The 22,447-nt window shown below is 43.9% G+C and overlaps 1 protein-coding gene across 1 annotated transcript in view; it reads left to right on the top strand.

The window, feature by feature from the left end:
* The first annotated feature begins 648 nt into the window (after window positions 1-648).
* Thrap3 (thyroid hormone receptor associated protein 3) overlaps window positions 649-22,447 on the top strand; it is a 45,986-nt gene continuing 24,187 nt past the window's right edge. The window contains exons 1-3 of the mRNA XM_045149002.1: window positions 649-758; window positions 10,833-10,926; window positions 22,185-22,350. Of these exons, the coding sequence (XP_045004937.1) occupies window positions 22,214-22,350 (137 nt within the window). The 5' untranslated portion in view covers window positions 649-758; window positions 10,833-10,926; window positions 22,185-22,213. The remainder of the gene's footprint in view (window positions 759-10,832; window positions 10,927-22,184; window positions 22,351-22,447) is intronic.

Here is a 22,447-nt window from a genome sequence, read left to right as displayed (position 1 = left end):
AGATGCATGTGCCACTTTGTGCATCTGGCTTTATGTGGGTACTGGGGAATCAAACCTGCGCTGTCAGGCTTTGAAAGCAGGTGCTAATTTGATCGCTAAACCATTTCTCTGGCGCCCTGCGTGGTCCTTTCTTTGTCGGGGCTTCATTAACAACTCTTTGAGGTAGAAATTATGAGTCTCATTTCAAAAGAAACAGGTTCAGAAAGAGGAGACGATTCGCCCAAGGTCACAAAGCGAGAGACACAGGGTAGAGCATAACAACCAGGCGACCTGACTCCCAGGGGAGACACTTCCCAACAACGTTGGAAAGCCAGCCAGTGGGTGGGGCTCCGGCCCTCCCTAAAGGCAGGTTCCAAAATGGTAGGGTCCGAGGCGTCAGCAACGCCCCCGCCCCCTTCCGTCCATCTTCGTCTCTTTTTCCCTATGGCCACCCAGGCCGGGGGAGGGGGGTGGGAGGGGAAGCGGGGAAGGGAAGGAACGCAGCAGCCCACGTGACTGCCGACCAAACTGGCGCGTGACGCTAAGCAGCGGGCCCCCGTGCTCGCTTTGCCTTGTGGGCAATGTAGTTCCAGGGACCGCCCAGCGGGGCGAGGAGAGGCGGGACTGAGACTACATTTCCCAGGAAGTAGCGAGGCCTGACGCCGTCGCCGCCGTTCTTTCGGAGAGCGGGGACGCGGGGCGCGCTGTCGGGCGGGGGCGAGGTTCGGGCCGGTTGTTCCGTTGCGAGCCTGCTGCCGTAGTCGCTTCGGCGGGCCCAGGTGAGTGAGTCCCTCAGGTGGGAGTTAGGACACCTCCGCCAGCCCCGCTCGTTCCCGTCGTCTTCTCTCTCCTACGCGGCGGCTGCGGGCGCGGGGCCGAGGGGAGGCCTAGCGCGCCGCGGCTCCCCCGCGCTTCCCCCGCGGCCTCCTTCCTCCGAGCGGGCCCTGCTTGCTCGGGCTCCTCCCCCTCCCCGCCCTTCACGGCTTCCCAGCGCTCCGCTCGGGCCTAGCTTCTCCTGGGGCCGCGGGCCGCCAGCTCTCCGGGGCAGCTCCCTCCCTACGCTAATTTCTTGTTTTTTCACCCCTCTCCTGGGATAGACTCCATTAATTCCTCCCTCGGTCTTATGAACCCGCTTATTTGGACTCCTTCCTCCCCCCACCCCGGAACTCTTAGATGCCCTTCCCCCCCGGTCTCCATTGGCCTGGTTCTGTCTTCTAGGGCGCATGTGGCCGACACTGAGTGAATGTTAATACTTTTTTTTTTTGTGGCTCCACCCCCCCCTTTTTTTATTCCTTTCTTTCTGCCTTGTGGCCAAGAGTGGCATAATCCAAATTTATCTCCTACTGGAAAAACTGTTCTCAACCTTTTTTCTTGGGTTCTTGGGCTGGAAGTGAGGCCGACTTGCATTCCGGCGGTAATTGGCACGAAAGAAGTTCTTAGGTCTCGGCACCTAAGCAACTTTTTTTTTTCTTGGTTTTGGTGTTTTTTGTTTTTTGTTTTTTTTTTTTCCTCCTCTCCGAGGTAGGAATTCACTCTAGTCTAAGCCGGTCTGGAACTCATTCCACAGTCCCACGGGGGCCTCGAACTCAAATCGATTCTCCTACCCAGCCCCGCGACTGCTGGGATTGAGGGCGAGCGCCACGACATCCGGCCTGAGCAACTTTGATCGCTATTTTCTTGGACTCTGAGTCTTCCGGGGCGGGGGAGGGGAGCGGCGGAAGTTGGGAGCCGAGCTGGTGCCCAGAAGCTGGAGGCCGTCAGTGGGAGTACAGTGTTTACGGGGAGGTGGTTAATTGGATTGAAGGAAAAGCCGCTGAGTGTACGGTAGGCTAAGAGGCTGGCAGGAGAGAGGCCTGCGAAGCTGGCTTTACCAGCTTGTGACTTTTAAAGTGGAGTCTTTTCGGGTACCTTAGTTTTATGTCTTAAGATGGCAGGGAGTAAGCACCGGTTATTTTTTGTGTTATTGTGAGGAGGAAGTGTGACTGAAGACCTCATAGCCGTTACTCTCACATCGTGACTTATCTTTGTCGAGTACTGTATGGTACTTTGTCCAGTGTGTTAGCCTGCTGGGTATATTATTCTGTGAAAGTCTGTTAAATATGCCGGGCGTGGTGGCCCATGCCTTTAATCCCAGCACTTGGCAGGAAGAGGTAGGAGGATCACTGTGAGTTCTAGGCCACCCTGAGACTACATAGTGTAGTCCATGTCAGCCTGGGCTCAAAAAGCCAAATAAGTAAATAAATAAATAAAATTCAGGCCTAAATGGCACACTGCATTTTGGGGGAGGGGCGCTTGCAATAGTCTCTAGCCCAGGCTGACTTGGAATTCACTCTATTCTCAGGCTGGCCTTGAACTCACAGCGCTCCTCCTACCTCTGCCTCCCGAGTGCTGGGATTAAAGACATGCGCCACCACACCTGGCTTCTCTTGTATTTTAATGTCATTATTTTTTCCTCCTATTATGAAGGTTTTGTGTAGGTAGTGTCAGGCACTGGGAGGTCATGGATATCCAGGCCGTTGTGTGTCTCAGTAGGGGTTTGTAAACAGGCCTACCCTTTCTTTGGCTCTAATATTATTTCTGCCACCTCTTCCACAAAGGGCGCCCTGAGCCTTGGAGGGTGTGATAGAGATGTCTCAGTGCTGAGTACCCCACAGTCATTTTTTAGCTCTATGGTGACTTCTGAGTCACCCCAGTGGTCACTGCCATCAGAAAAGAAGCTTCTCTAACCAAAAGTGAGAGCCGCGTTGATATGTGGGCATAAACATAAGTGTTAGGTGGTCATAATTATGCATTCAGCCAGACAGTAGTAGTCTTTACTCTCCTAGGGTTTATGAGCACCCTAGTCATAGGCTTTTTTGTTTGTTTGAGGTGGGATCTCACTCTAACCCAGGCTGACTTGGAACTCTGTAGTCCCAGACTGGCCTCCAACTTAACTGTTATCTTCCTATCTCAGCCTCCCAAACACGGGGACTAGAGGTGTTCATCACCATGCCTGGCTTTTACCTTTGATTTATTTTTGGTTTTTCGAGGTGAGGTTTCACTCTAGCCCAGGCTGACCAGGAATTCACTATGTGGTCTCAGGGTGCCCTCAAACTCATGGTGATCCTCCTACCTCTGCCTCCTGAGTGCTGAGATTAAAGGCGTGTGCCACCACGCCTGGCCTACCTTTTATTTTTAAAAATAATATACATCTGTAAAGTCCATCACTTGGTTTTAGTAATCGTGTGTGGGGTGTGTGTGTGTGTTTGGATAGGATTTCAGACTTGCTGCTTATCTGAGGATGACATTGAATTTCTGAATCTCCTGCCTTCATCTCTCAGGTGCTGGAATTACAGTCTTGTGCCACCATGTCCAGTTTATGCTGTGTTGGGATCAAACCCAGACTTTCTCTTGCTAGACAAGTATTCTACCAATTGAATTGTATTCTTAGCCCAGTAGTGTCATTTAACTGTTGCCAACTGCTGCAAATGCAAATGCTTAATCATCAATTTCTTTTTCTTTTTCTTTTTTTTTTTCAAGGTAGGGTTTCACTCTAGCCCAGGCTGACCTGGAATTTATGGTGATTCTCCTACCTCTGCCTCCTGAGTGGCTGGCATTAAAGGTGTGCAACATCATGCCTGGCTTTTCCATCTTATTTTGTTTTTAATATTTTAATCTATTTATTTGCAAGGGGAGAGGGTGTGAGTGAGCCTCTTGCCACTGCTTATGAACTCTGGGTGCATGACTTTATGTGGGTACTGGAGAATAGAACCCAGATTGGCAGGCTTTGCAAGCATGTGCCTTTAACTGCTAAGCCATTGTCCCAGCCCCTCCTCTTATTTATTTATTTATTTTTGGTTTTTGGAGGTAGGGTCTCAGTCTAGCCCAGGCTGACCTGGAATTCACTATGGAGTCTCAGGGTGGCCTCGAATTTAGGGCAATCCTCCTACCTCTGCCTCCCGAGTGCTGGGATTAAGGTGTGCTCCACCACGTCTGGCTCCTCCTCTTAATTTTAAATATGTATTTATTAGAATGAGAAAGAGGCAGATGGAATGGGTATGCCAGGGCCTCCATACATTGCAAACGAACTACAGACACTTGCCACCTTATGCATCTAGCTTAAATGGGTACTGGGGAATTGACGTGGGTCCTTGGGTTTCATAGGCAAGTGCCTTAACCACTAAGCTCTCTCTCCAGTCCTTCCTTTTAACTTAGTAATAGTGTCTCTATATAGTCCAGGCTGGCCTCTGCCTCAGCCTCTCTAGGGATTATAGATCTGTGGCACCATGCTTAACTTGTTTTTAGGTTTTCCTCTCCCCCCCAAGGTAGAGTCTCTATCTTAAGATGATCTGGAACTCACACTGTATTTCCAGGCTGTTCTTAAACTCACAGTGATCTTCCTACTTCTGTCCCCCAAGTGCTGAGATTAAAGACATGTACCACCATGACATGCTGTTTCTAGTTTTTGAAACTCTTTCTGAGAGGAAACTTAATGAAAATGATAACATGGTTAATCCAAAGTGCAGGCTTTCTAAATAATAGCTAATACTGACCATGAATGTAGTGAGATGCCTGCCTATAGGAATCATGAATGAAGTGTAAGTTAGATTTTTAAAAAATACATTATTTGCCAGCAGAGAGGGGCGGGGGATAGAGTATGGAGGTGCCAAGTCCTCCAGCCACTGCAAACAGACTTTTGATTCATGACATCTTGTGCATCTGGCTTTACATGGGTACTAGGGAATTGAATCCAGGTCCTTAGGTTCTGGAGGCAAGTGCCTTAATTGCTGAGTCATATCTCCAGACCAAGTTAATTAAATTTAAAATTGCAATTTAAATTATTGTCTGGTTATTAATAAACTATGGGTTTATGTGCAGAAAGTATTGCATAAGCTGTAACTTTGTGTGCAGTATGTTGCTCCAACTGGAGTTTTGACCTTGTTCCTTCTCAACTGATTTTATTCTGGTAACTAATCTTATTGAAATGTCAGTAGGAAATCTGAATCTGGGGTGCTTTCAAAGGAGGGATCTTTGGTATCCTTGTGAGTATTAACTATCACTATAAACCTATAGAGTTATAGGCTTTCCAGACAGTTCACCTTCTTGCCTTTATTTCTCTAAACATGTAGGAACCAATGTTTAAATGTAGGTTGTAAGCCTTTGAGGTATTTGTTTGGTGCTTGCCTTCCTTCTTAAAGCATTAAGTATGTAAATGTAGGCTTTTCATATAAAGCCTATACAATCTTACTTCTTTTGAAGGTTTTTATTTTTAATTTGAGAGAGAAAGAGAATGGACACACTATGGCCTCTAGCCATTGCAGGCTCCAGACATATGTGCCACCTTGTACATCTGGCTTATGTGGGTACTGGGGAATTGAACCTGGGTTCTTCGGCTTTGCAGGCAAGTGCCTTACCCACTAAGCCATCTCTTCAGCCCAACTTTTTTTTTTTTTTTGACTGACTGGCTTTCAATTCTCATCCTCTTCTTCTGAGTGCTGATATTATAGGCATGTATCACTGTGTCTGGTTTATGCAGTCCTGGAAATCAAATCTAGAGCCTTATGTATAGTAGGCAAGCACTCTTGTCAACTTAGCTACAAATCCAGCTCCTGAGGGAAAACTATTTTAGGTATAAAGAAGACAAACGTGGAAGACTGAGGCAGGAGAATTATGTTTGAGCCTGGTCTGGACTATTTTTGAGACCTTCCTGAAAAATACAAGGAAGGAGGGACTGGAGAGATGGAGAGATGGCTTAGCAGTTAAGGCAACTTGCTTGAGAAGCAAGGACCCAGGTTTGATTGCCTGGTACCCACATAAGCCAGGTGCACAAGGTGACACATGTATCTGGAGTTCCTTTGCAGTGGCTAGAAGCCCTGGTATGCACAATTATTTATCTAAAGCTAGGCATGGTGTTGCATGCCTTTAATCCCAACACTTGGGAGGCGTTAGGAGGATCACTGTGAGTTTGAGGCCACCCTGAAACTACAGAGTGAATTCCATGTCAGCCTAAACTATAGTAAAACCTTGCCTCAAAAAACCAAAACAAACAGTAAATAAAAAAAAACAAACTAACTCTCTTATGTGCCCTTCTCTCTCAAATAAATGAATAAGTAAATAAAATGTTTAAAAAAATACAAGGAGGGGCTAGAGAGGTGGCTCAGAAGTTAAAGGAGCTTGTTTGCAAAGCCTGGCCAGGATTCGATGATTCCTCAGTGTCCGTGTAAAGCCAGATGCACAGGGTGGTTGATGTGTCTGCAATTCATTTGCAGTGTCAGAAGTCCTGGAGCACTCATATATTACTCCTGCCACTTCTCTCTGCTTGCAAATAAGTGAAATATTTGAAAAATATGAGGCCTAGGGAGATAGTAAAGGGCCTCTTTCACAAACGTGAGGAACTAAGTTCAATTCCTAGCACCCACATTTAATAATAAAAATTGTGGGGGACGACAATGCTGGGCATGATGGTGTGTGCCTTTAATCCTAAGTTTGAGATCACTCTGAGACTACATAGTGAATTCCAGGTCAGCCTGGGCTAGAGGGAGGACCCTACCTTGAAAAACAAAACAAACAAACAAAAAATCATGGCAGCCTTCTCCTTGCTGTCACAAAGCATTCAACCAAATACAGATGAGGGGAGGAAATTCTTTTGGCTGTAGCCTCAAGAGGAAGCTTCAAGAACGCAGGAGAAATGTTAGGAACAAGTCACTTCATTCTTGAATTTTTTTCATGTATATTTTTTGAAAATATCATACCTACTTGCAGGTGGTTAGAATTAGGTAAAAGATAGATGCAAAAGTGACTTGAGTGCTGTGTGTGCATCATATTCATTAGGTACTGTTGATATAGTTATTAACATGGTCCATCCATCCTGTACACTTTGTGATGGTGTAGCTTAATAAAAATGATTGAATTAAAAAAAAAAAAAAGAACGCAGGAGAAGATTGTAGAGCAAAGGCTGGATATCACCTTGCCAACATAAGATGTAAAACAGCAGCAGGAGAGTGAACCAAGTTCTGACAAGAGGGAGCTGTCTATAATACCCATTAGCTTGTCCCCAACAACACATCTGTAGCAATGCTCCACTTCCCAAAACAAAACTACCATCTGCTTGGTATCAAGCATTCAGAACACATAAGTTTATGAGGGACACCTATTCCAAACCACTATAAAGGGTGTCATATCTGGCCTTAGTGTTACAGGGTTGGCTCAGTTTTTTAAAAAAATTAAATTTATTCATTTTAAAGCAGAGAAGTGTGAGAGAATGAATGAGAGGGTACACCAGGGCCTCCTGCTACTGCAGGTGAACTCCAGATATATGCACCACTTTGTGCATTGGCTTTATATGGGTACTTGGGAATTGAACCCTGGTTGTTAGGCTTTGTAGTCAAGTGCCTTCACTGTTAAGTCATCTCCCTAGTCCTTGCCCTCAGACAGAATGCGTGCCAGGGCCTCCAGCCATACTGCAAATGAATTCCAGGAGTATGCACCACCTTGTGCATCTGGCTTACTGAGGAATTGAACCTGGGTCTTTAGGCTTTGCAGGTGAGTGCTTTAACCAGTAAGCCATCCTTCCAGCCCCCCTTATTTTGAGTTTTTTTTTGGGGGGGGTTCGAGGTAGGGTCTCACTCTAGCCCGGGCCGGACCTGTTCAAGGTGGCTTCAAATTCATTGATCCTCCTATCTTTGCCTCCCAAGTGCTGGGATTAAAGGCGTGCGCCACCACGCCCGTCGCTTCTGCTGGTTATTTTTAAGGTAAGGTCTTCCTCTAGCTCAGGCTGACCTGGAATTCATTCTATATTCTCTGGGTGGCCTTGAACTCACAGTGACCCTCCTGCCTTGGCCTCCCAAGTGCTGGAAGGATTAAAGGCATGTACCACCATCCTTAGCTTTTTTTTTTTTTTTTCTTTTCCTTTCCTGCAACAGCATTTCACTGTTTTGCTCAGGCTGACTGACTTAAATGTATCTTTCTCTTATCTTAGCCTCCCGAGTTGTAGAATTACAGGCTAAGAGTAGGTAGGCTTTGCTTGCTGTTAATTTCTTCTCTTTCTTTCTTTTATTTTTCTTCCCCCTTCTTTGAGGTAGGGTCGCTTAGCCCAGGCTGACTTGGAATTCACTATGTAGTCTGGCCTCAAATTCACAGCAATCCTCCTGTCTCTGCCTTTCAAATGCTGGAATTAAAGGTGTGTGCCACCATTCCTTGCAGCCTTTTTCTTTCTTTCTCTCTTTTTCTTCCCTCTTCCTCCCTCCCTTTCTTTCTTTCTTTTTGTAACAAGGTAAGGTCTCATCTAGCTCGGCTGACCTGGAATTTACTATGTAATCTCAAAGTGGCCTTGAACTCACTGTAATCCTCCTACCTCTGCCTCCCAATGCCTGATGTTTTTTAATTAAAAAAAAAAATTTAAGGAACTTTTATTTTAGAGAGAGGGAGAGAGAATGGGCACACTAGGGCCTTCAGCCACTGCAAACAAACTCCAGACACATGTGCCACCTTGTGTATCTGGCTTATGTGGGTACTAGAGAATTGAACCTGGGTCCTTTGGCTTTGCAGGCATGTGTCTTAACTGCTAAGCCATCTCTCCAGCCCTATTTTTTTTTTTTTAATTTTAGAGAGAGAATTGGCATGCCAGAGCCTCAGCCATTGCTATTGTGCTACCTTTTCAGGCAAGTGCCTTAACTGCTAAGCCATCTCTCCAGAACCCCCCTATTTAATAAAAAAAAAAAAGACAGGGTGTCCTAAGCTGAAACTCTGTAGCTGAGGATTGCTTGAATTCCTGATCTTTCTGTCTCTCTCTCTGAAGTGTTCGGATTTCAGGCATGTGCCACTGAGTGTATTAGTGGTTCAGGATAGTCTTTGAACCTAAACCCTGGGTTTATGTCTACTTTTAACCAAATATTTGAATAAAATAAGACTGAGAAGGGTAATTATTAAATTATATTTATTTAGGGAAGCACAGAAAGAAGAGAAGGAAAATGAATACACCCACATGGATTGAGCACTTACACAGCATTGAAAAGCTGTGGAGAGGACAAAAGTTCTTGCCATGTGAAGAACAGGAGGGGGAAAGAGCTCATGTGGAAAGTAGGGATTAGGGGTTTTCCCTTTACCTCAGCCCAGATGGGATGAGATGGGGGGAGAAACTCACCAAACTGGAGGTTCACCAGTGATCAGGCAGCTCAGAAAGGGAGAATGCCCTCTGGTAAAACATTTTATGTTGGTGGGTTTCATTTTCTGGCTCAGGTGAGCCAGTTGATTGGTCTAGAGGCTGGCTTAGGAGGTGGCCATCCATGACACCTAGTTCTGGAGTCTAAGCTTGACCAACATGTCAGAATTCTAGAAAAAGACCTCACTCCCAGGGATTGGCTCATGTATGGAAAAACAGGTCTAGGGAACTAGGCAAGACATAAATCAGGGCTGGAGAGAGGGCTTAGTGGTTAAAGAACCTTCCTATAAATCCAAAGGACTCAGGTTCGATTCCCTAGGACCCACAAAACTTAGACGCACAAGGTGGTACATACGTCTGGAGTTAGTTTGCAGTGGGTAAAGGCCCTGGTATGACCATTCTCTGTCTGCCTCTCTCTCTGTCAAATAATAAAGTCAGATCATCCTTTGATCTCTATGAAGTACAGACCTTCCTGCCTTTTTACTTTCAGGGGCCACCCTAACTGCTTAACAAAGCTACCTGACTCCTTACCACCACAATTTATGTGGAGCTGAGGATTGACCCTAGGGCTTGGTGTATGCTAGGCAAAGCACTCTACTGAGTTACATCTCCATTCCTGGCTGTTGGTATTGTTTGTTATCTGATTACCATTGGTAAATAGGTCATGAATTTATTGCTTGAATATTCAGTTAGTTGCCTCCGCATGTTAAGTACATAAAGTGTTTACAACTCCATGAGAGAACTGACATGTTAGCAGATAATGAATTAGATGTGTGTAAGGAGAGACCTGGCTAGGGTAATTAGGACACAAAGTTACTGAGTCTGGGAGATCCAGGGGTGGCTTACTGGGGAGGTAGAAGATGCTTGGGAATTTGGTGAAAGGAAAGTGAACTTTCTTTTACATGTTTAAGTGGTTCAGAACATAGATAAAGGAAATACTACTTTTCCTTTCTGGCTATATAGACAAGGTTGGGTTGTGTGTGAATTACAGGGTTCAGAGACCGTTAAAAGTGGGCATCCTGCCCCATCTTGAGTAAAAGCTGAATAAGTGCAGAAAGATTAATGTTGATACTGTATCTTCAGATTATTTGGGTATCATGTCCTGTGTACTAGCAATATGCAAGCATTAATAGTATAGGGCTGGGATATATTATTCAAGAACTTGGTAGCTTTTCACTGCTTAGTTTAGATAACATGCTACCTAGCTTTAGACAACAGGAACCAGAAGTATTTATATGCATTGAGAGGTGGAGAAAGGGGCTATTTTCACTTAACTTTTGTTTGTAAATTTAAGTTTACCTTATCTCAGTTACATTTTTCTAATCTCAGGCAAGTGCTTTAACCACTAAGCCATTTATTTCTCCAGCCCCCCCTCCTTTTTTTTCTAGTTTAAAACCTCTCAATTCTTGTCAAACTCATCAGGTGGAATTGTGAGTTGGTTTTTGTATAATACTTCCCCTAGCTCCTGAAGTAGTGCCAGTGGAAGTATCAGGTTACAGGAAAGGCTCTGGCTTTCCCTACTGTGTGTGAGGCTGGGTGCATAAAAATGTGAGAGACAAAGGACTGATAAAGATAGATGAATTTGGGAGATATGCCTGTGTTCATTCAATGTGGTATTAAGAGCTAAAGTAGAGATTCTGCTTGTACATTTCAAACAGTAAATATTTGTAAGGTTTGGGCAGCTATTTCATTATTTTATTTCCCCTCATTCCAGAATTTTGCTCCGGCTTTGTAATTAGAGAAGCTACTGTGTTGCTGGTGTTTCTTGGAGGCAAGATCTGGCCCCCTGCAAGTTGAAGCATTCCAAGGTAAATGCTTGGTAGTAAATGGCGCCAATAACTTATTTATGAAATCCGTCTTTTAGCTGAGCATGGTGGACACGTCTTTAATCCCAGGCAGAGGTAGGTTTGCTGTGAGTTCAAGGCCACCCTGAGACTACATAGGGAATTCCAAGTTGGCCTGGGCCAGAGTGAAACCCTACTTCAAAACAACAAAAGAAAAAGACAAAAGAAGCTGGGCATGCTGGTGCACACCTTTAATCCCAGCACTGTAGAGGCAGAGGTAGGATCATCTAAGAGTTGAAGGCCACCTTGAGACTACATAGTGAATTCCAGGTCAATCTGGTCTAGATTTGTTGGTGGAGGTTCTATACTCTTATGAAGCAGCATGTGTTTGAAAAAGACATGTCAAATTCTGGTAGACAGTTCTTGTTTATTTCGAGGTGGGGTTTCTCACTCTAGCTCAGGCTGACCTGAAACTCACTCTGAGGTCCCAGGCAGCCTTGAACTCACAGGAATTAAAGGTGTGCTTCACCATGATCAGCTCTTGGTTAACTGGTCTCTTAATGCATGTTATTTGATATATGCATGTGCTTATTCAAAATTGGGCTTGTAGGGCTGGAAAAATGGCTTAGCAGTTAAGGTGCTTGACTGTAAAGTCTAAAGACTCATGTTCAACTCTCCAGGTCCCATGGGAGCCAGATGCACAGTGATGAAAATGCAAAAGGCCCCATTCTCTTTCTCATATATATATCTGCTGTTCCCTCTTTCAAATAAATAATATTAAAAAACCAAAAAATAATTTTTGTTTCTTGGTTCCAGTTCATAAACACAAGTACATCCTATCCCACATTTTTTGTTTGACTTTTTGATCTGGTCTATAGTTTAAAGTGGCCTGGAATTTAAATAATTGTCATACTTTTGCCTCCCAAGGGCTGGTATTACTGGCATATGCGAACCACAGCCCCTGGCTTTTGTGGTTTAGTTTGGCTTTTTTATCTTTGCAGTTTTAGCAGCTCAAAACGTTTTATCCTGGTTGTGCTATATCATAACTTAAAAGCAGCTCCTTTTTGGTAGACATTTAGAGTTTTCCATGGCTTGCTCAGGGCTGTCCTCCTTCCTCTGCCTCCTGAGTGCTGGGATTAAAGGTGTGTGCCACCACACCCGGCTTATTTATTTATTTATTTTTTAAAAAATTTATTTATTTATTTGAGAGCAACAGAGAGAGAAAGGGGGGAAAGAGAGAAAGAGAGAGAGAATGGGCACGTCAGGGCTTCCAGCCACTGTAAACGAACTCCAGATGCGTGTGCCCCCTTGTGCATCTGGTTAATGTAGGTCCTGGGGAATCGAGCCTCAAACCGAGGTCCTTAGGCTTCGCAGGCAAGCGCTTAACCGCTAAGCCATCTCTCCAGCCCCTGGCTTGCTTATTTATTTATTTGAGAGAGAGAATGGGCACATGAAGACCTCTAGCCACTGCAAATGAACTCCAGGTGCATGCTCTACCTTGTGCATCTGGTTTTATGGTGGGGATACTAGCGAATTGCACCTGGGTCTTTGGTTTATTTATCTATTTTCGAGGTAGGGTTTCACTCTAGCCCAGGCTGACCTGGAATTCACTCTGTATTCAGGTCGGCCTAGAACTCACAGTGATCCTCTTACCTCTGCCTCCTGAGTGCTTGCATTAAAGGCATGCGCCACCATGTTTGGCTTGAATCTGGGTCCTTTGGCTTTGCAGACAAGTGCCTTAACTATTAAACCATCTCTCCAGCTCTCTCTTGCTGTTTTACTATTTTTGTATGTGTCTGTTAGTTGATTAGTATGCTTGTGAGTGTGTGCGTGTGTGTGTATGAGGCCAGATAATCAGGTGTGTCTTCATTTATCTGAGAGAGAGAGAAAGGCAGACAGTGGGCACACCAGGGCCTTCAGACACTACAAACGAACTCCAGATTTGGGCTTATGTGAGTCCTGGGTAATTGAACCTTGGTCCTTTGGCTTTGCAGGCAAGTGCTTTAACTGCTAAGGCAACTCTCCAGCCCTGGAACTCCCTAATTTGACTAGACAAGGTCTGTCCCAGGATCCTCTTGGCTCTGCCTCCCAGTAAAGGATTACAATTTCTTGACACTACACTGTGCTGTGGATCTGAGCTTAGTTCCTTATATGCCATACTTCATACATGTGTTAAAAATACTGTACCTAAGGCTGGGTGTGGTGGCATATTCCTTTAATCCCATCACTCAGGTGGCAGAAGTAGTATTGCTGTGAGTTTAAGGCCACTCTGAGACTACATAGTAGATTCCAGGTCAGCCTGGGCTAGATAGAGCAAGACCCTGTCTCGAAAAAAAACCAAAAATACTGTACTTAGAGGCTGGTGAGATTGCTCAGTCATTAAAGTGCTTACTTGCAAAGCTGAGTTTGATTTTTCTCAGTACCTACCTAAAGCCAGATGCACAAAGCTGGCTTTGAACTCAGAGTAGTACTCCTCCCTCGACCTCCTGAGTGCTGGGATTTAAGGTGTGCACCACCGTGCCTGTTGAAGTTAAGTCCAAATGTATCTGAAGTGGATTAGTCCAGTGGTCTCCAAATTTTGATAGATTTAAGTATCGCCTCACTTAATTTTAAATGTTTTTATTTTATTTATTTGAGAGAGAAAAAGGGAGATAGAGGGAGAGAATGGGCGTGCCAGGGCCTCCAGCTGCTCCAAACGAACTCCAAATGCATATGTCACCCTCTGCATTTGGCTTTACATGGGTCTTCAGGTTTTGCAGGCAAGCCATCTCTTCAACTCAGATTATAGTTTTATTAAGTTGAAAACTCAAAGAGTTTTTCTTAGAAATGAGAAGAAAATATTCCCAGTGGTAACACATACTCATTTAACATGAGAATTGAATTGCTGTCACCCTCTCTGAGGGACATCAGAGAGGAGCCTCTAGGGTGAGTCAGATTCTTTAAGTTGCCAGCCATGCTGTTCATTCTGTTTTCTTAATGATGAAACATTAATTGCTTAGATGATCCTGGCTTTAATAGCTAGCCTTTGAGTCTCAGGAGGAAATATAAGTAGCTTGCACTGGGGATATACTGTGATGAAAAAGTTTTAAATTAGTGGTCCCCTCAGCTTGTTTTTGATTTTTCCTGATAACATCCAGCATTGTAGATTTGTCTTCAAAAGTGAATTTGACCTTTAGACCTATGCACTTTCCTTAATGTATACCTTTTCTTCCAGTTACCTCTTCAGTGCAACACATGCCACTTCAGCTTGTGAAATCACAAAGCATTTTATTTTTATATGTTAGAATATATCTGATCACAGGTAAATAACAAGAAAAAACCACCCATGGAAGGATTTGTTTATTCCTAGGTAAATTCCTAAATATGCCCTCAGGCAACTCAAGCTGTAGCAAAACAGTTATGAGCTCACCTGCTGTGCCCAGGCTGGCCTTAAACTCCTATTTTCCCTTCAACTATCATTACTGGGATTATAGGTATGTGCCACCAAAATTGGTTCTATACGTCTTTAAAAAAATACACACACATATACATACATACGCCAGGGCCTCTTGCCACTGCAAATGAACTCTGGATGCATATACCACTTTCTGCCTCTGGCTTTAATAGGTACTGGAAAATTGAGCCTGGGCTGTCAGGCTTTGCAAGCAAGCACATTTAAAATGATATTTGTTTGGGTACAGGTGATACGTAGTAGAGCAACAGTTAAGCCCAGTTCTTTTTTGCTACCCAAGCTACTGAGATGGCTCAGTAGTTGAGGAACTTCCCTGCAAAGCCTGATGACCTAGGATCAATTCCCCAGTACCCACGTAAAGCTGGTTGCACAAAGTGGAGCATGCATCTGGAGTTCATTTGTGGTGGCTAGAGGCTGTGGTATACCCTTTCTATTTCTTTCTGCTTGAAAATAAGTAAAATTTTTTTTTCAAATTTTTATTAACAACTTCCATGATTACAAAAAATATCCCATGGTAATACCCTCCCTCCCCCCACTTTCCCATTTGAAATTCCATTCTCCATCATATCCCCTCCCCATCTCAGTTTCTCTTTTATTTTGATGTCATGATCTTTTCCTCCTCTTATGATGGTCTTGTGTAGGTAGTGTCGGGCACTGTGAGGTCATGGATATCCAGGCCATTTTGTGTCTGGGGGGAGCACGTTGTAAGGAGCCCTACCCTTCCTTTGGCTGTTACATTATTTCTGCCTCCTCTTCTTCAATAGACCCTGAGCCTTGGAAGGTGTGATAGAGATATTGCAGTACTGAGCACTCCTGTCACTTCTTTCCAGCACCATGATGCCTTCTTAGTCATCCCAAGGTCACTGCCATTTGAAAAGAGAAGGTTCTCTATCAAAAGTGAGAGTAGCATATATAGGTATAAAGCCAGGCGTGGTGGCACATGCCTTTAATCCCAGCACCTGGGAGGCAAAGGTAGGAGGATCGCCATGAGTTTGAGGCCACCCTGAGACTACATAGTGAATTCCAGGTCAGCCTGAGCTAGAGTGAGACCCTGCCTCAAAAACAAACAAACAAACGTGTGTGTGTGTGTGCGCGCATGTACACACACACATATTAAGAGAAGTGCTTACTGGGCACTTTGATAAGTATAGTACATACATTTAGCAAGACAGCAGCAAATGTTAACACCCGTAGGGCTCATGACTACCCGTTTTGTATTCCCTCCCATGGAGTGGGCCTCTAGTCAGTCAGAGGACAGTTGGTTTCCACCATGACAGACAAAGGGCTGGACAGAGAGCTCAGTGATTAAGGCGCTTGCCTGCAAAGCCTAATGGCCTAAATTCTGTTCCTTAATATCCACATAAAGTTGGATGCACAAAGTGGCACATGCATCTTGAGTTTGTTTGCAGCAGCTAGAGGCCCTGGCATACCCTTTATTTCTCTCTCTGCAAATAAATATATTAAAAAAAAAAGTTAAGGAGTTGAGTTTGCCATGTGATAAGACCAGAAACTAATCTACTTTGCTGAAAAATAGGTAGGAAATATGATGGCTTGCAGGTTGTGATGGAAAGAAGCCAGCAAGCAGCAGTGTCCCTCACTAGATGGGAGTTTATATCCTTGGGTCTCTGGTAACTTTCCCAAGTGAGGTTGATACTGCCTGCATTGGTTCTAGGTGGATTGCCCTACATGTATTTCAGTACAGTAAGAACGTGAATTGCTAAATCCTCAATGGCTGGTATCTGTGGGTTGGCTATTCCCCCCAACTCGCCCTCAAGTTAGGGTCTTACTCTTGCCCAGGCCCACCTTGAATTAACTATGTAGTCTTAGGGTGGCCCTGAACTTACAGCAATCCTCTGCTTCCTGAGTGCTGGGTAAAGGCATGTACTACCACGCCCGGCTTTAGTTTAACTTTTTTTATTGACACTTTTCATAATTATAAACAATAACTATAATTTCCTTTTCACCCCCCTTTCTCCTGGTCAAAAATCCATCCTCTATCATATCCCCTCCCCCTCTCAGTCTCTCATTTTTATTTGGGTTTTCAAGGTAGGGTCTCTCCCCAGCCCAGCTTACCTGGAATTCACTATCGTCTCATGGTGGCCTCCTGCCTCTGCCTCCCAAGTGCTGGGAGTAAAGGCTTGTGCCACCATACCCTCTGTCTCCCCCCCCCCCCCCCAGGTAGTTCAGTTTCATTCTAGCCCAGGTTGACCTGGAATTTACTGTGTCGTCTCAGGGTGGCCTCAAACTCATAGCTATCCCCCTACCTCTGCATCCACGTGCTGGCACCACCACTCTGGCTTCTCTTTTATTTTAATGTTATCCTCTTTTCACTGGAAGTTTTGGAATTAGTGGGATGACATAGGGGCTGGCCTTTCCTTTCTAGAAGAAAAAAGCTCAATCATTATGACTTAATTGTGTTAAACTTTGTCAGTAATAAACAGGTGGTTCAAATCCTCATTTTAGCTACTGTGGTAGGGTTCCCTGCTGATTAGAGGAACTCACATTCTCTTGCCTACACACACAATGCAGGCCATCTGGTTGGTCTTTCAGAACAGGTCTGTTTATAGTTGATGCCCAAAATATCCAAAGTGAGTTTTATATATATATATATATATATATATATATATATATATATATATATATATATATTTTGCAATGTATCTTATTATTTTTGTTTTAAAGAAATTAACCCCTTTTCTTAAATTTACCATGTTACATTCCCACCAAAAGTGTATAAGGGTTCCTCTTTCTCTGCATCCTCACCAACACTTCTTTTCTTTTGGTTTTTCAAGGTAGCATCTCTCTCTGGCCCAGGCTGACTTGGAATTCACTATGTAGTCTTAGGGTGGCCTCGAACTCAGAGTGATCCTCCTACCTCTGCCTCCTGAGTGCTGGGATTAAAGGCGTGCACCACCATTCTGACAGGAGTAATATGGAATCTAAAGTAGTTCTAATTTGCATTTCCCTTTATGGGTAAGGTTGTAGAACATTTTTTAGATGTTTGTATGCCATCCTTATTTCTTCTTTTGAGAACTCTTACTTAGTTCCTTAGCCCATTTTTTTTAAATTTATTTGACAGAGAAAGAGAGAGAGAATGGGCATGCCAGGGCCTACAGCCACTACAAATAAACTCCAGATGCATGTGCTCCCTTGTGCATCTGGCCAACATGGGTCCTGGGGAATTGAACCTGGGTCCTTTGGCTTTGCAGGCAAATGCCTTAACCGCTAAGCCATCTCCCCTGCCCCCTTAGCCCATTTTTAAATTGGGTTACTTGATTTCTTACTTAGTTTTCTGACTTTGCATATCCTAGATGTTAATCCTCTGTGAGATGTATATAGCTGGCAAAGATTTTTTCCCATTCTGTAGATTGCCTCTTCGCCTCCCCAGCTTTTATTTATTTACAAGCAGACAGATGCAGACAAAGAGAGAAAGTATGACTCCTATCCTTTGTGTGTGGTGGGGGGAGTAATTAATGTATGTGTGGTTTTTATTTTTATTTTTATTTTTTTTTTTGAGGTAGGGCTTCACTCTAGCTCAGGCGGACCTGGAATTCACTATGTAGTCTCAGGGTGGTCTTGGACTCATGGCACTTCTCCCATCTCTGTCCCCCAAGGGCTGGGATTAAAGGCGTGCGCCTTCATACCTGGCTTTAATTCTTTTCTTAATCCATTTATTTGATAGAGAACGGGCATGCCAGGGCTTTTAGCCATTGCAAATGAACTCCGGACGCATGTGCCACCTTGTGTATCAGGTAACTGGGAAATTGTACCTTGGTCCTTTGGCTTCATAGACATGTGCCTTAAATGCTAAGCCATCTCTCCAGCCCTGTCCCCCCCTCCCCCCCTGGTAGAGTCTTGTTCTAGCTGCGGCTGACCTGGGATTCACTATGTACTCTCAGACTGGTCTTAAACTCATAGGGATCCTCCTACCTTTGCCTTCCAAGTGCTGGGATTAAAGGTGTGTGCCGCCATGCTCACTTTTTTTTTTTTATAATTAAGAAAATTATTTATTTGAGAGAGAAAGCGGAAGATAGAGAATGGGTACACAGGGCCTTCAGTCACTGCAAACTCCTGATGCATATGCCACCTTGTACATATGGCTTACATGGGTCCTGGGGAATCGAACCTGGGTCCTTTTGCTTTGTAGGCAAGTGTCTTAACTGCTAAGCCATCCTTCCAACCCATTTATTTATTTTGTTTGCTTTTATTTATTTATTTGAGAGCAATAGAGAGAGAATGGCACTCTTTTTGCTCTTTTTTCCAGCTCTGAAAAAAAGTTTTCAAATAAATAAATAAATAAATAAATAAATAGGAGCCAGATGTGGAGGCACACTTAATCCCAGCACTTGGAAAGCAGAGGTAGGAGGATCACTGTGAGTTCAAGGCCACCTTGGGACCATATAGTGAATCCCAGACAGCCTAGGGCTAGATTGGGACCCTGCCTCAAAAAGAGCAAAATAAGGGCTGGAGAGACGGCTTAGCAGTTAAGCGTGCTTGCCTGTGAAGCCTAAAGACCCCGGTTCAAGGCTCAGTTTCCCAGGACCCACCTTAGCCAGATGCACAAGGGGGTGCATGCGTCTGGAGTTCGTTTGCAGTGGCTGAAGGCCCTGGCGCACCCATTCTCTCTCTCTCTCTCTCTATCTGCCTTCTCTCTCTGTCACTTTCAAATAAGTATCTCTATATGCCTCTTTCTCTGTTACTTTCAAATAAATCAATACAAATAAACAAAAAATAAGTAAAAACTTCTTAAAAATTTGTGAGAGAAGTAGAGAGAAAGAGGTGGACAAAGAAAGAATGGGTGCATCAGGGTCTCTAGTCACTGCAAACAAACTCCACATGAATATGCCAACTTGTGCATCTGGCTTACATGGGTTCTGGGGAGTTGAATCTGGGTCCTTGGGCTTCACAGGTAAGCGCCTTAACTGTTGAACCATCTTTTTAGCCCATTTTCTTTTCTTTTCTTTTCTTTTCTTTTCTTTTCTTTCTTTCTTTCTTTCTTTCTTTCTTTCTTTCTTTCTTTCTTTCTTTCTTTCTTTCTTTCTTTTTTTTTTCTTTTAGGTAGGATTTCATTCTAGTCTAGGCTGACCTGGAATTCACACTATGTACTCTTGGTAATCCTCCTTCCTCTGCCTCCCCTGTACTGGGACTAAAGGCATGTGCCACCTCGTCCAGCTTATTTTTTTGGCAAGGTAGGGTCTCACTCTGGTCCAGGGTGACCTGGAATTAACTCTGTTATCTCAGGGTGGCCTTGAACTCACAGCAGTCCTCCTACCTCTGCCTCCTGAGTGCTGGGATTAAAGGCGTGCGCCACCACGCCCGGCTCCAGTTTGTTTATTTATTTATTTTTATGAATTACATGATTTTAGGATTGAAACTATTTATTGTTCTATATTACAAAAAAAACACAAAACTACCTAATGCAGAGTAAATGTCAAAGAAGTTTGTGATTCAATTTCTTGGTAAAAGCAGCAGCCTTGACAAAGTGTTACTCTAGAGATAACACAGCTGTTCTTCCTCTTTTCCATTTGCTTAAGAGAGGGCAGTCTCCAGAGGAAAAAATTAGCATGGTAAACATGTTGAAAATTTCACCTGAGCTTTGCTTTCCTATTCCAACTGTGCCAAGGCATACAGAACACAATTGAGGCTGCTGCTTTGGATTTATGACTGGTGGAGTTCTGTTTTGTATTTTGAATATATCTATTTCTCAGTCTCTTGCTTATTCACCAAAGATTTTCCTACTTCAAAAGCTTGGCTGGCTTGTTTGCTTTTTATTCCCACCCCCTTTCGGTTTTTTGAGACGGAATCACTGCGCAACTTGGACTGGCCTGGAATTTGGGATCCTTAGCCTCCTAAAGGCTGGGATTTTAGGCATGAGCTACCATATCTGGTTAATCATGATTCTTTGGTTGGACTAGATAGTAGGGGATTTTTATTCTCATCTGGTTATTTATCATGTGTGAAGATCGTTTGACCACCAATTCTGGGTTTGAATAAAATGTAGAAGGGGGCAAGTATAAATCCCAGTTTCTAGTTTAGCAGGACTGTTTAAAGAGAAGGTGTTTTTTTCTTTCTGTTTTGGTTTTTCGAGGTAGGGTCTCACTCTAGTCCAGGCTCACCTGGAACTCACTATGTAGTCTCAGGGTGGCCTTGAACTCATGGTGATCCACCTACCTCTGCCTTCCAAGTGCTTGGATTAAAGAAAGGCGTGTTCCACCACGCCTGGCAAGAGGATGTGTTTTGAGGTTAGGGTCCAACCAAGCCTGGCCTGAAATTCACTATGTAGTCTCAAGCTGGCCTCCAATTCATATCTCTCAGCCTGAGTGCTGGGATTAAAAGTGTGCACCACCACACCCAGCAAAGAGGATTACTCCATGTATTCCTGGATTGTATTAATATTTGAGGGATTGGTTTCCAAGTATCCCGGTTTATGTGACAGAGAGAACGAGAATAATAAGGAAACACTGCCTTAAAAATAGCAAAGATAATAAACAAATCAGAAACAGTTTCTAAATGGTTAATTCTGTAGCCTCCTGGTCTTCCTGTCCTAAAATGTTACTTTTTTTTTTTTTTCCTTAGACCTCTTGTTAGCTAGGGTTAATAGATCAAATGTTGTCTAATCTGGAAAGGTGTTCTGGGACCAGGCATGTCAAGAAATCAAATAGAATGGAGGAAATCTTTTTTTCTACTCAGAAATCAAAATGGGGCTGGGTGTGGTGGAGCATGCCTTTAATCCCAGGATTTGGGGAGACGGATGTAGGAGGATTGCCATGCAAGGCCATCCTGAGACTACATAGTGAATTCCATGTCATCCTGGGCTACAGTGAGACTCCTATCTTGAAAAACACTGTGTGTTTGTTTATTTGTAAACAGAGAGAGAATGGGTATACCTGGGCCTCCAACCACTACAGATGCATTCCAGATGCATGCACCATTGCATTTGGCTTTATGTGGGTACTGGGGGAATTGAACTCCATCTTTAAGACTTTGTAGGAAAACACTGGAGCTACTGAGTCATCTCTCCAGCTCACCAAGTTTTTTTTTTTTTTTTTTTTTTTTCTTTTCTCCTGAAGTAGGGTGTCACTCTAGCTCAGGCTGACCTGGAATTCATTGTGTAGTCTCAGGAGAGTGGCCTCTCATGGTGATCCTCCTACCTCTGCCTCCCAGGTACTGGGATTAAAGGTGTTTGCCACCACACCCAGCTTCTAAGATATTCTTGTTTTGAACAGAGTCTTGTAACTCAGGCTACCCTTGAAATTCATGTTGCTGAGGATGACCTTGAACTGATCATTGTACCTTCACCTCCTGAGGGCTAGGATCACAGATTTTTTTTTTTTTTTTCCAGGCAGAGCCTCACTCTAGCCCAGCCTGATCTGGAGCATACTCTGTGATCCCAAGGCTGGCCTGGAACTCACAACAGTCCTCTTACCTCTGCCTCCTGATTGCTGGGATCAAAGGTTTGCCCTCCCACACCTGGATTTAATACAATTTTGGGGGGGGGGCCTGAGATTAGGACCTACTTTAGGGCTGGAGAGATGGGTCAGCAGTTAAAGATGCTTGCAAAGCCTGATGGCCTGGGTTCAAAAGCCAGATAAATGCACAAAGTGGTACATGCTTCTGCAGTTCATTTGCAGTGGCAAGAGGTACTGGCATACCTATTCTCTCTCTTCCCCTAATCTCTGCTTGCGAATAACAAAAAAGACCTACTTTACTTTTTAAATATTTGAGAGAGGAGAGAAAGGAGAACAGGCATACCAGGTGCTCTGTATGTTAGAGAAGTTCTAAATTATCAAAGGAACTCAAATGTTTGTTTGAATATATTTTCTTCCATTAGGTATAATTGAAAACTGACCCTCTTCAAAGATGTCAAAAACAAACAAATCCAAGTCTGGATCTCGCTCTTCTCGTTCAAGATCTGCTTCTAGATCTCGCTCTCGTTCATTTTCGAAGTCTCGATCCCGGAGCCGATCTGTCTCTCGTTCAAGAAAGCGAAGGCTGAGGTAAGGGCATAATTTTTATATTGAGGTGATTGTGTTCATATGGCTTTTGAAGGCACTTATGTCAAACTTTCTGTGACTGTCAAATGTTTGGTAAAAT

This window comes from Jaculus jaculus, chromosome 5, assembly GCF_020740685.1.
Source record: "Jaculus jaculus isolate mJacJac1 chromosome 5, mJacJac1.mat.Y.cur, whole genome shotgun sequence".
In the NCBI taxonomy this organism is placed as follows: domain Eukaryota; kingdom Metazoa; phylum Chordata; class Mammalia; order Rodentia; family Dipodidae; genus Jaculus; species Jaculus jaculus.
The sequence above is the reverse complement of the archived record's forward strand: the minus strand, read 5'-3'. Positions and strand labels throughout refer to the sequence as shown.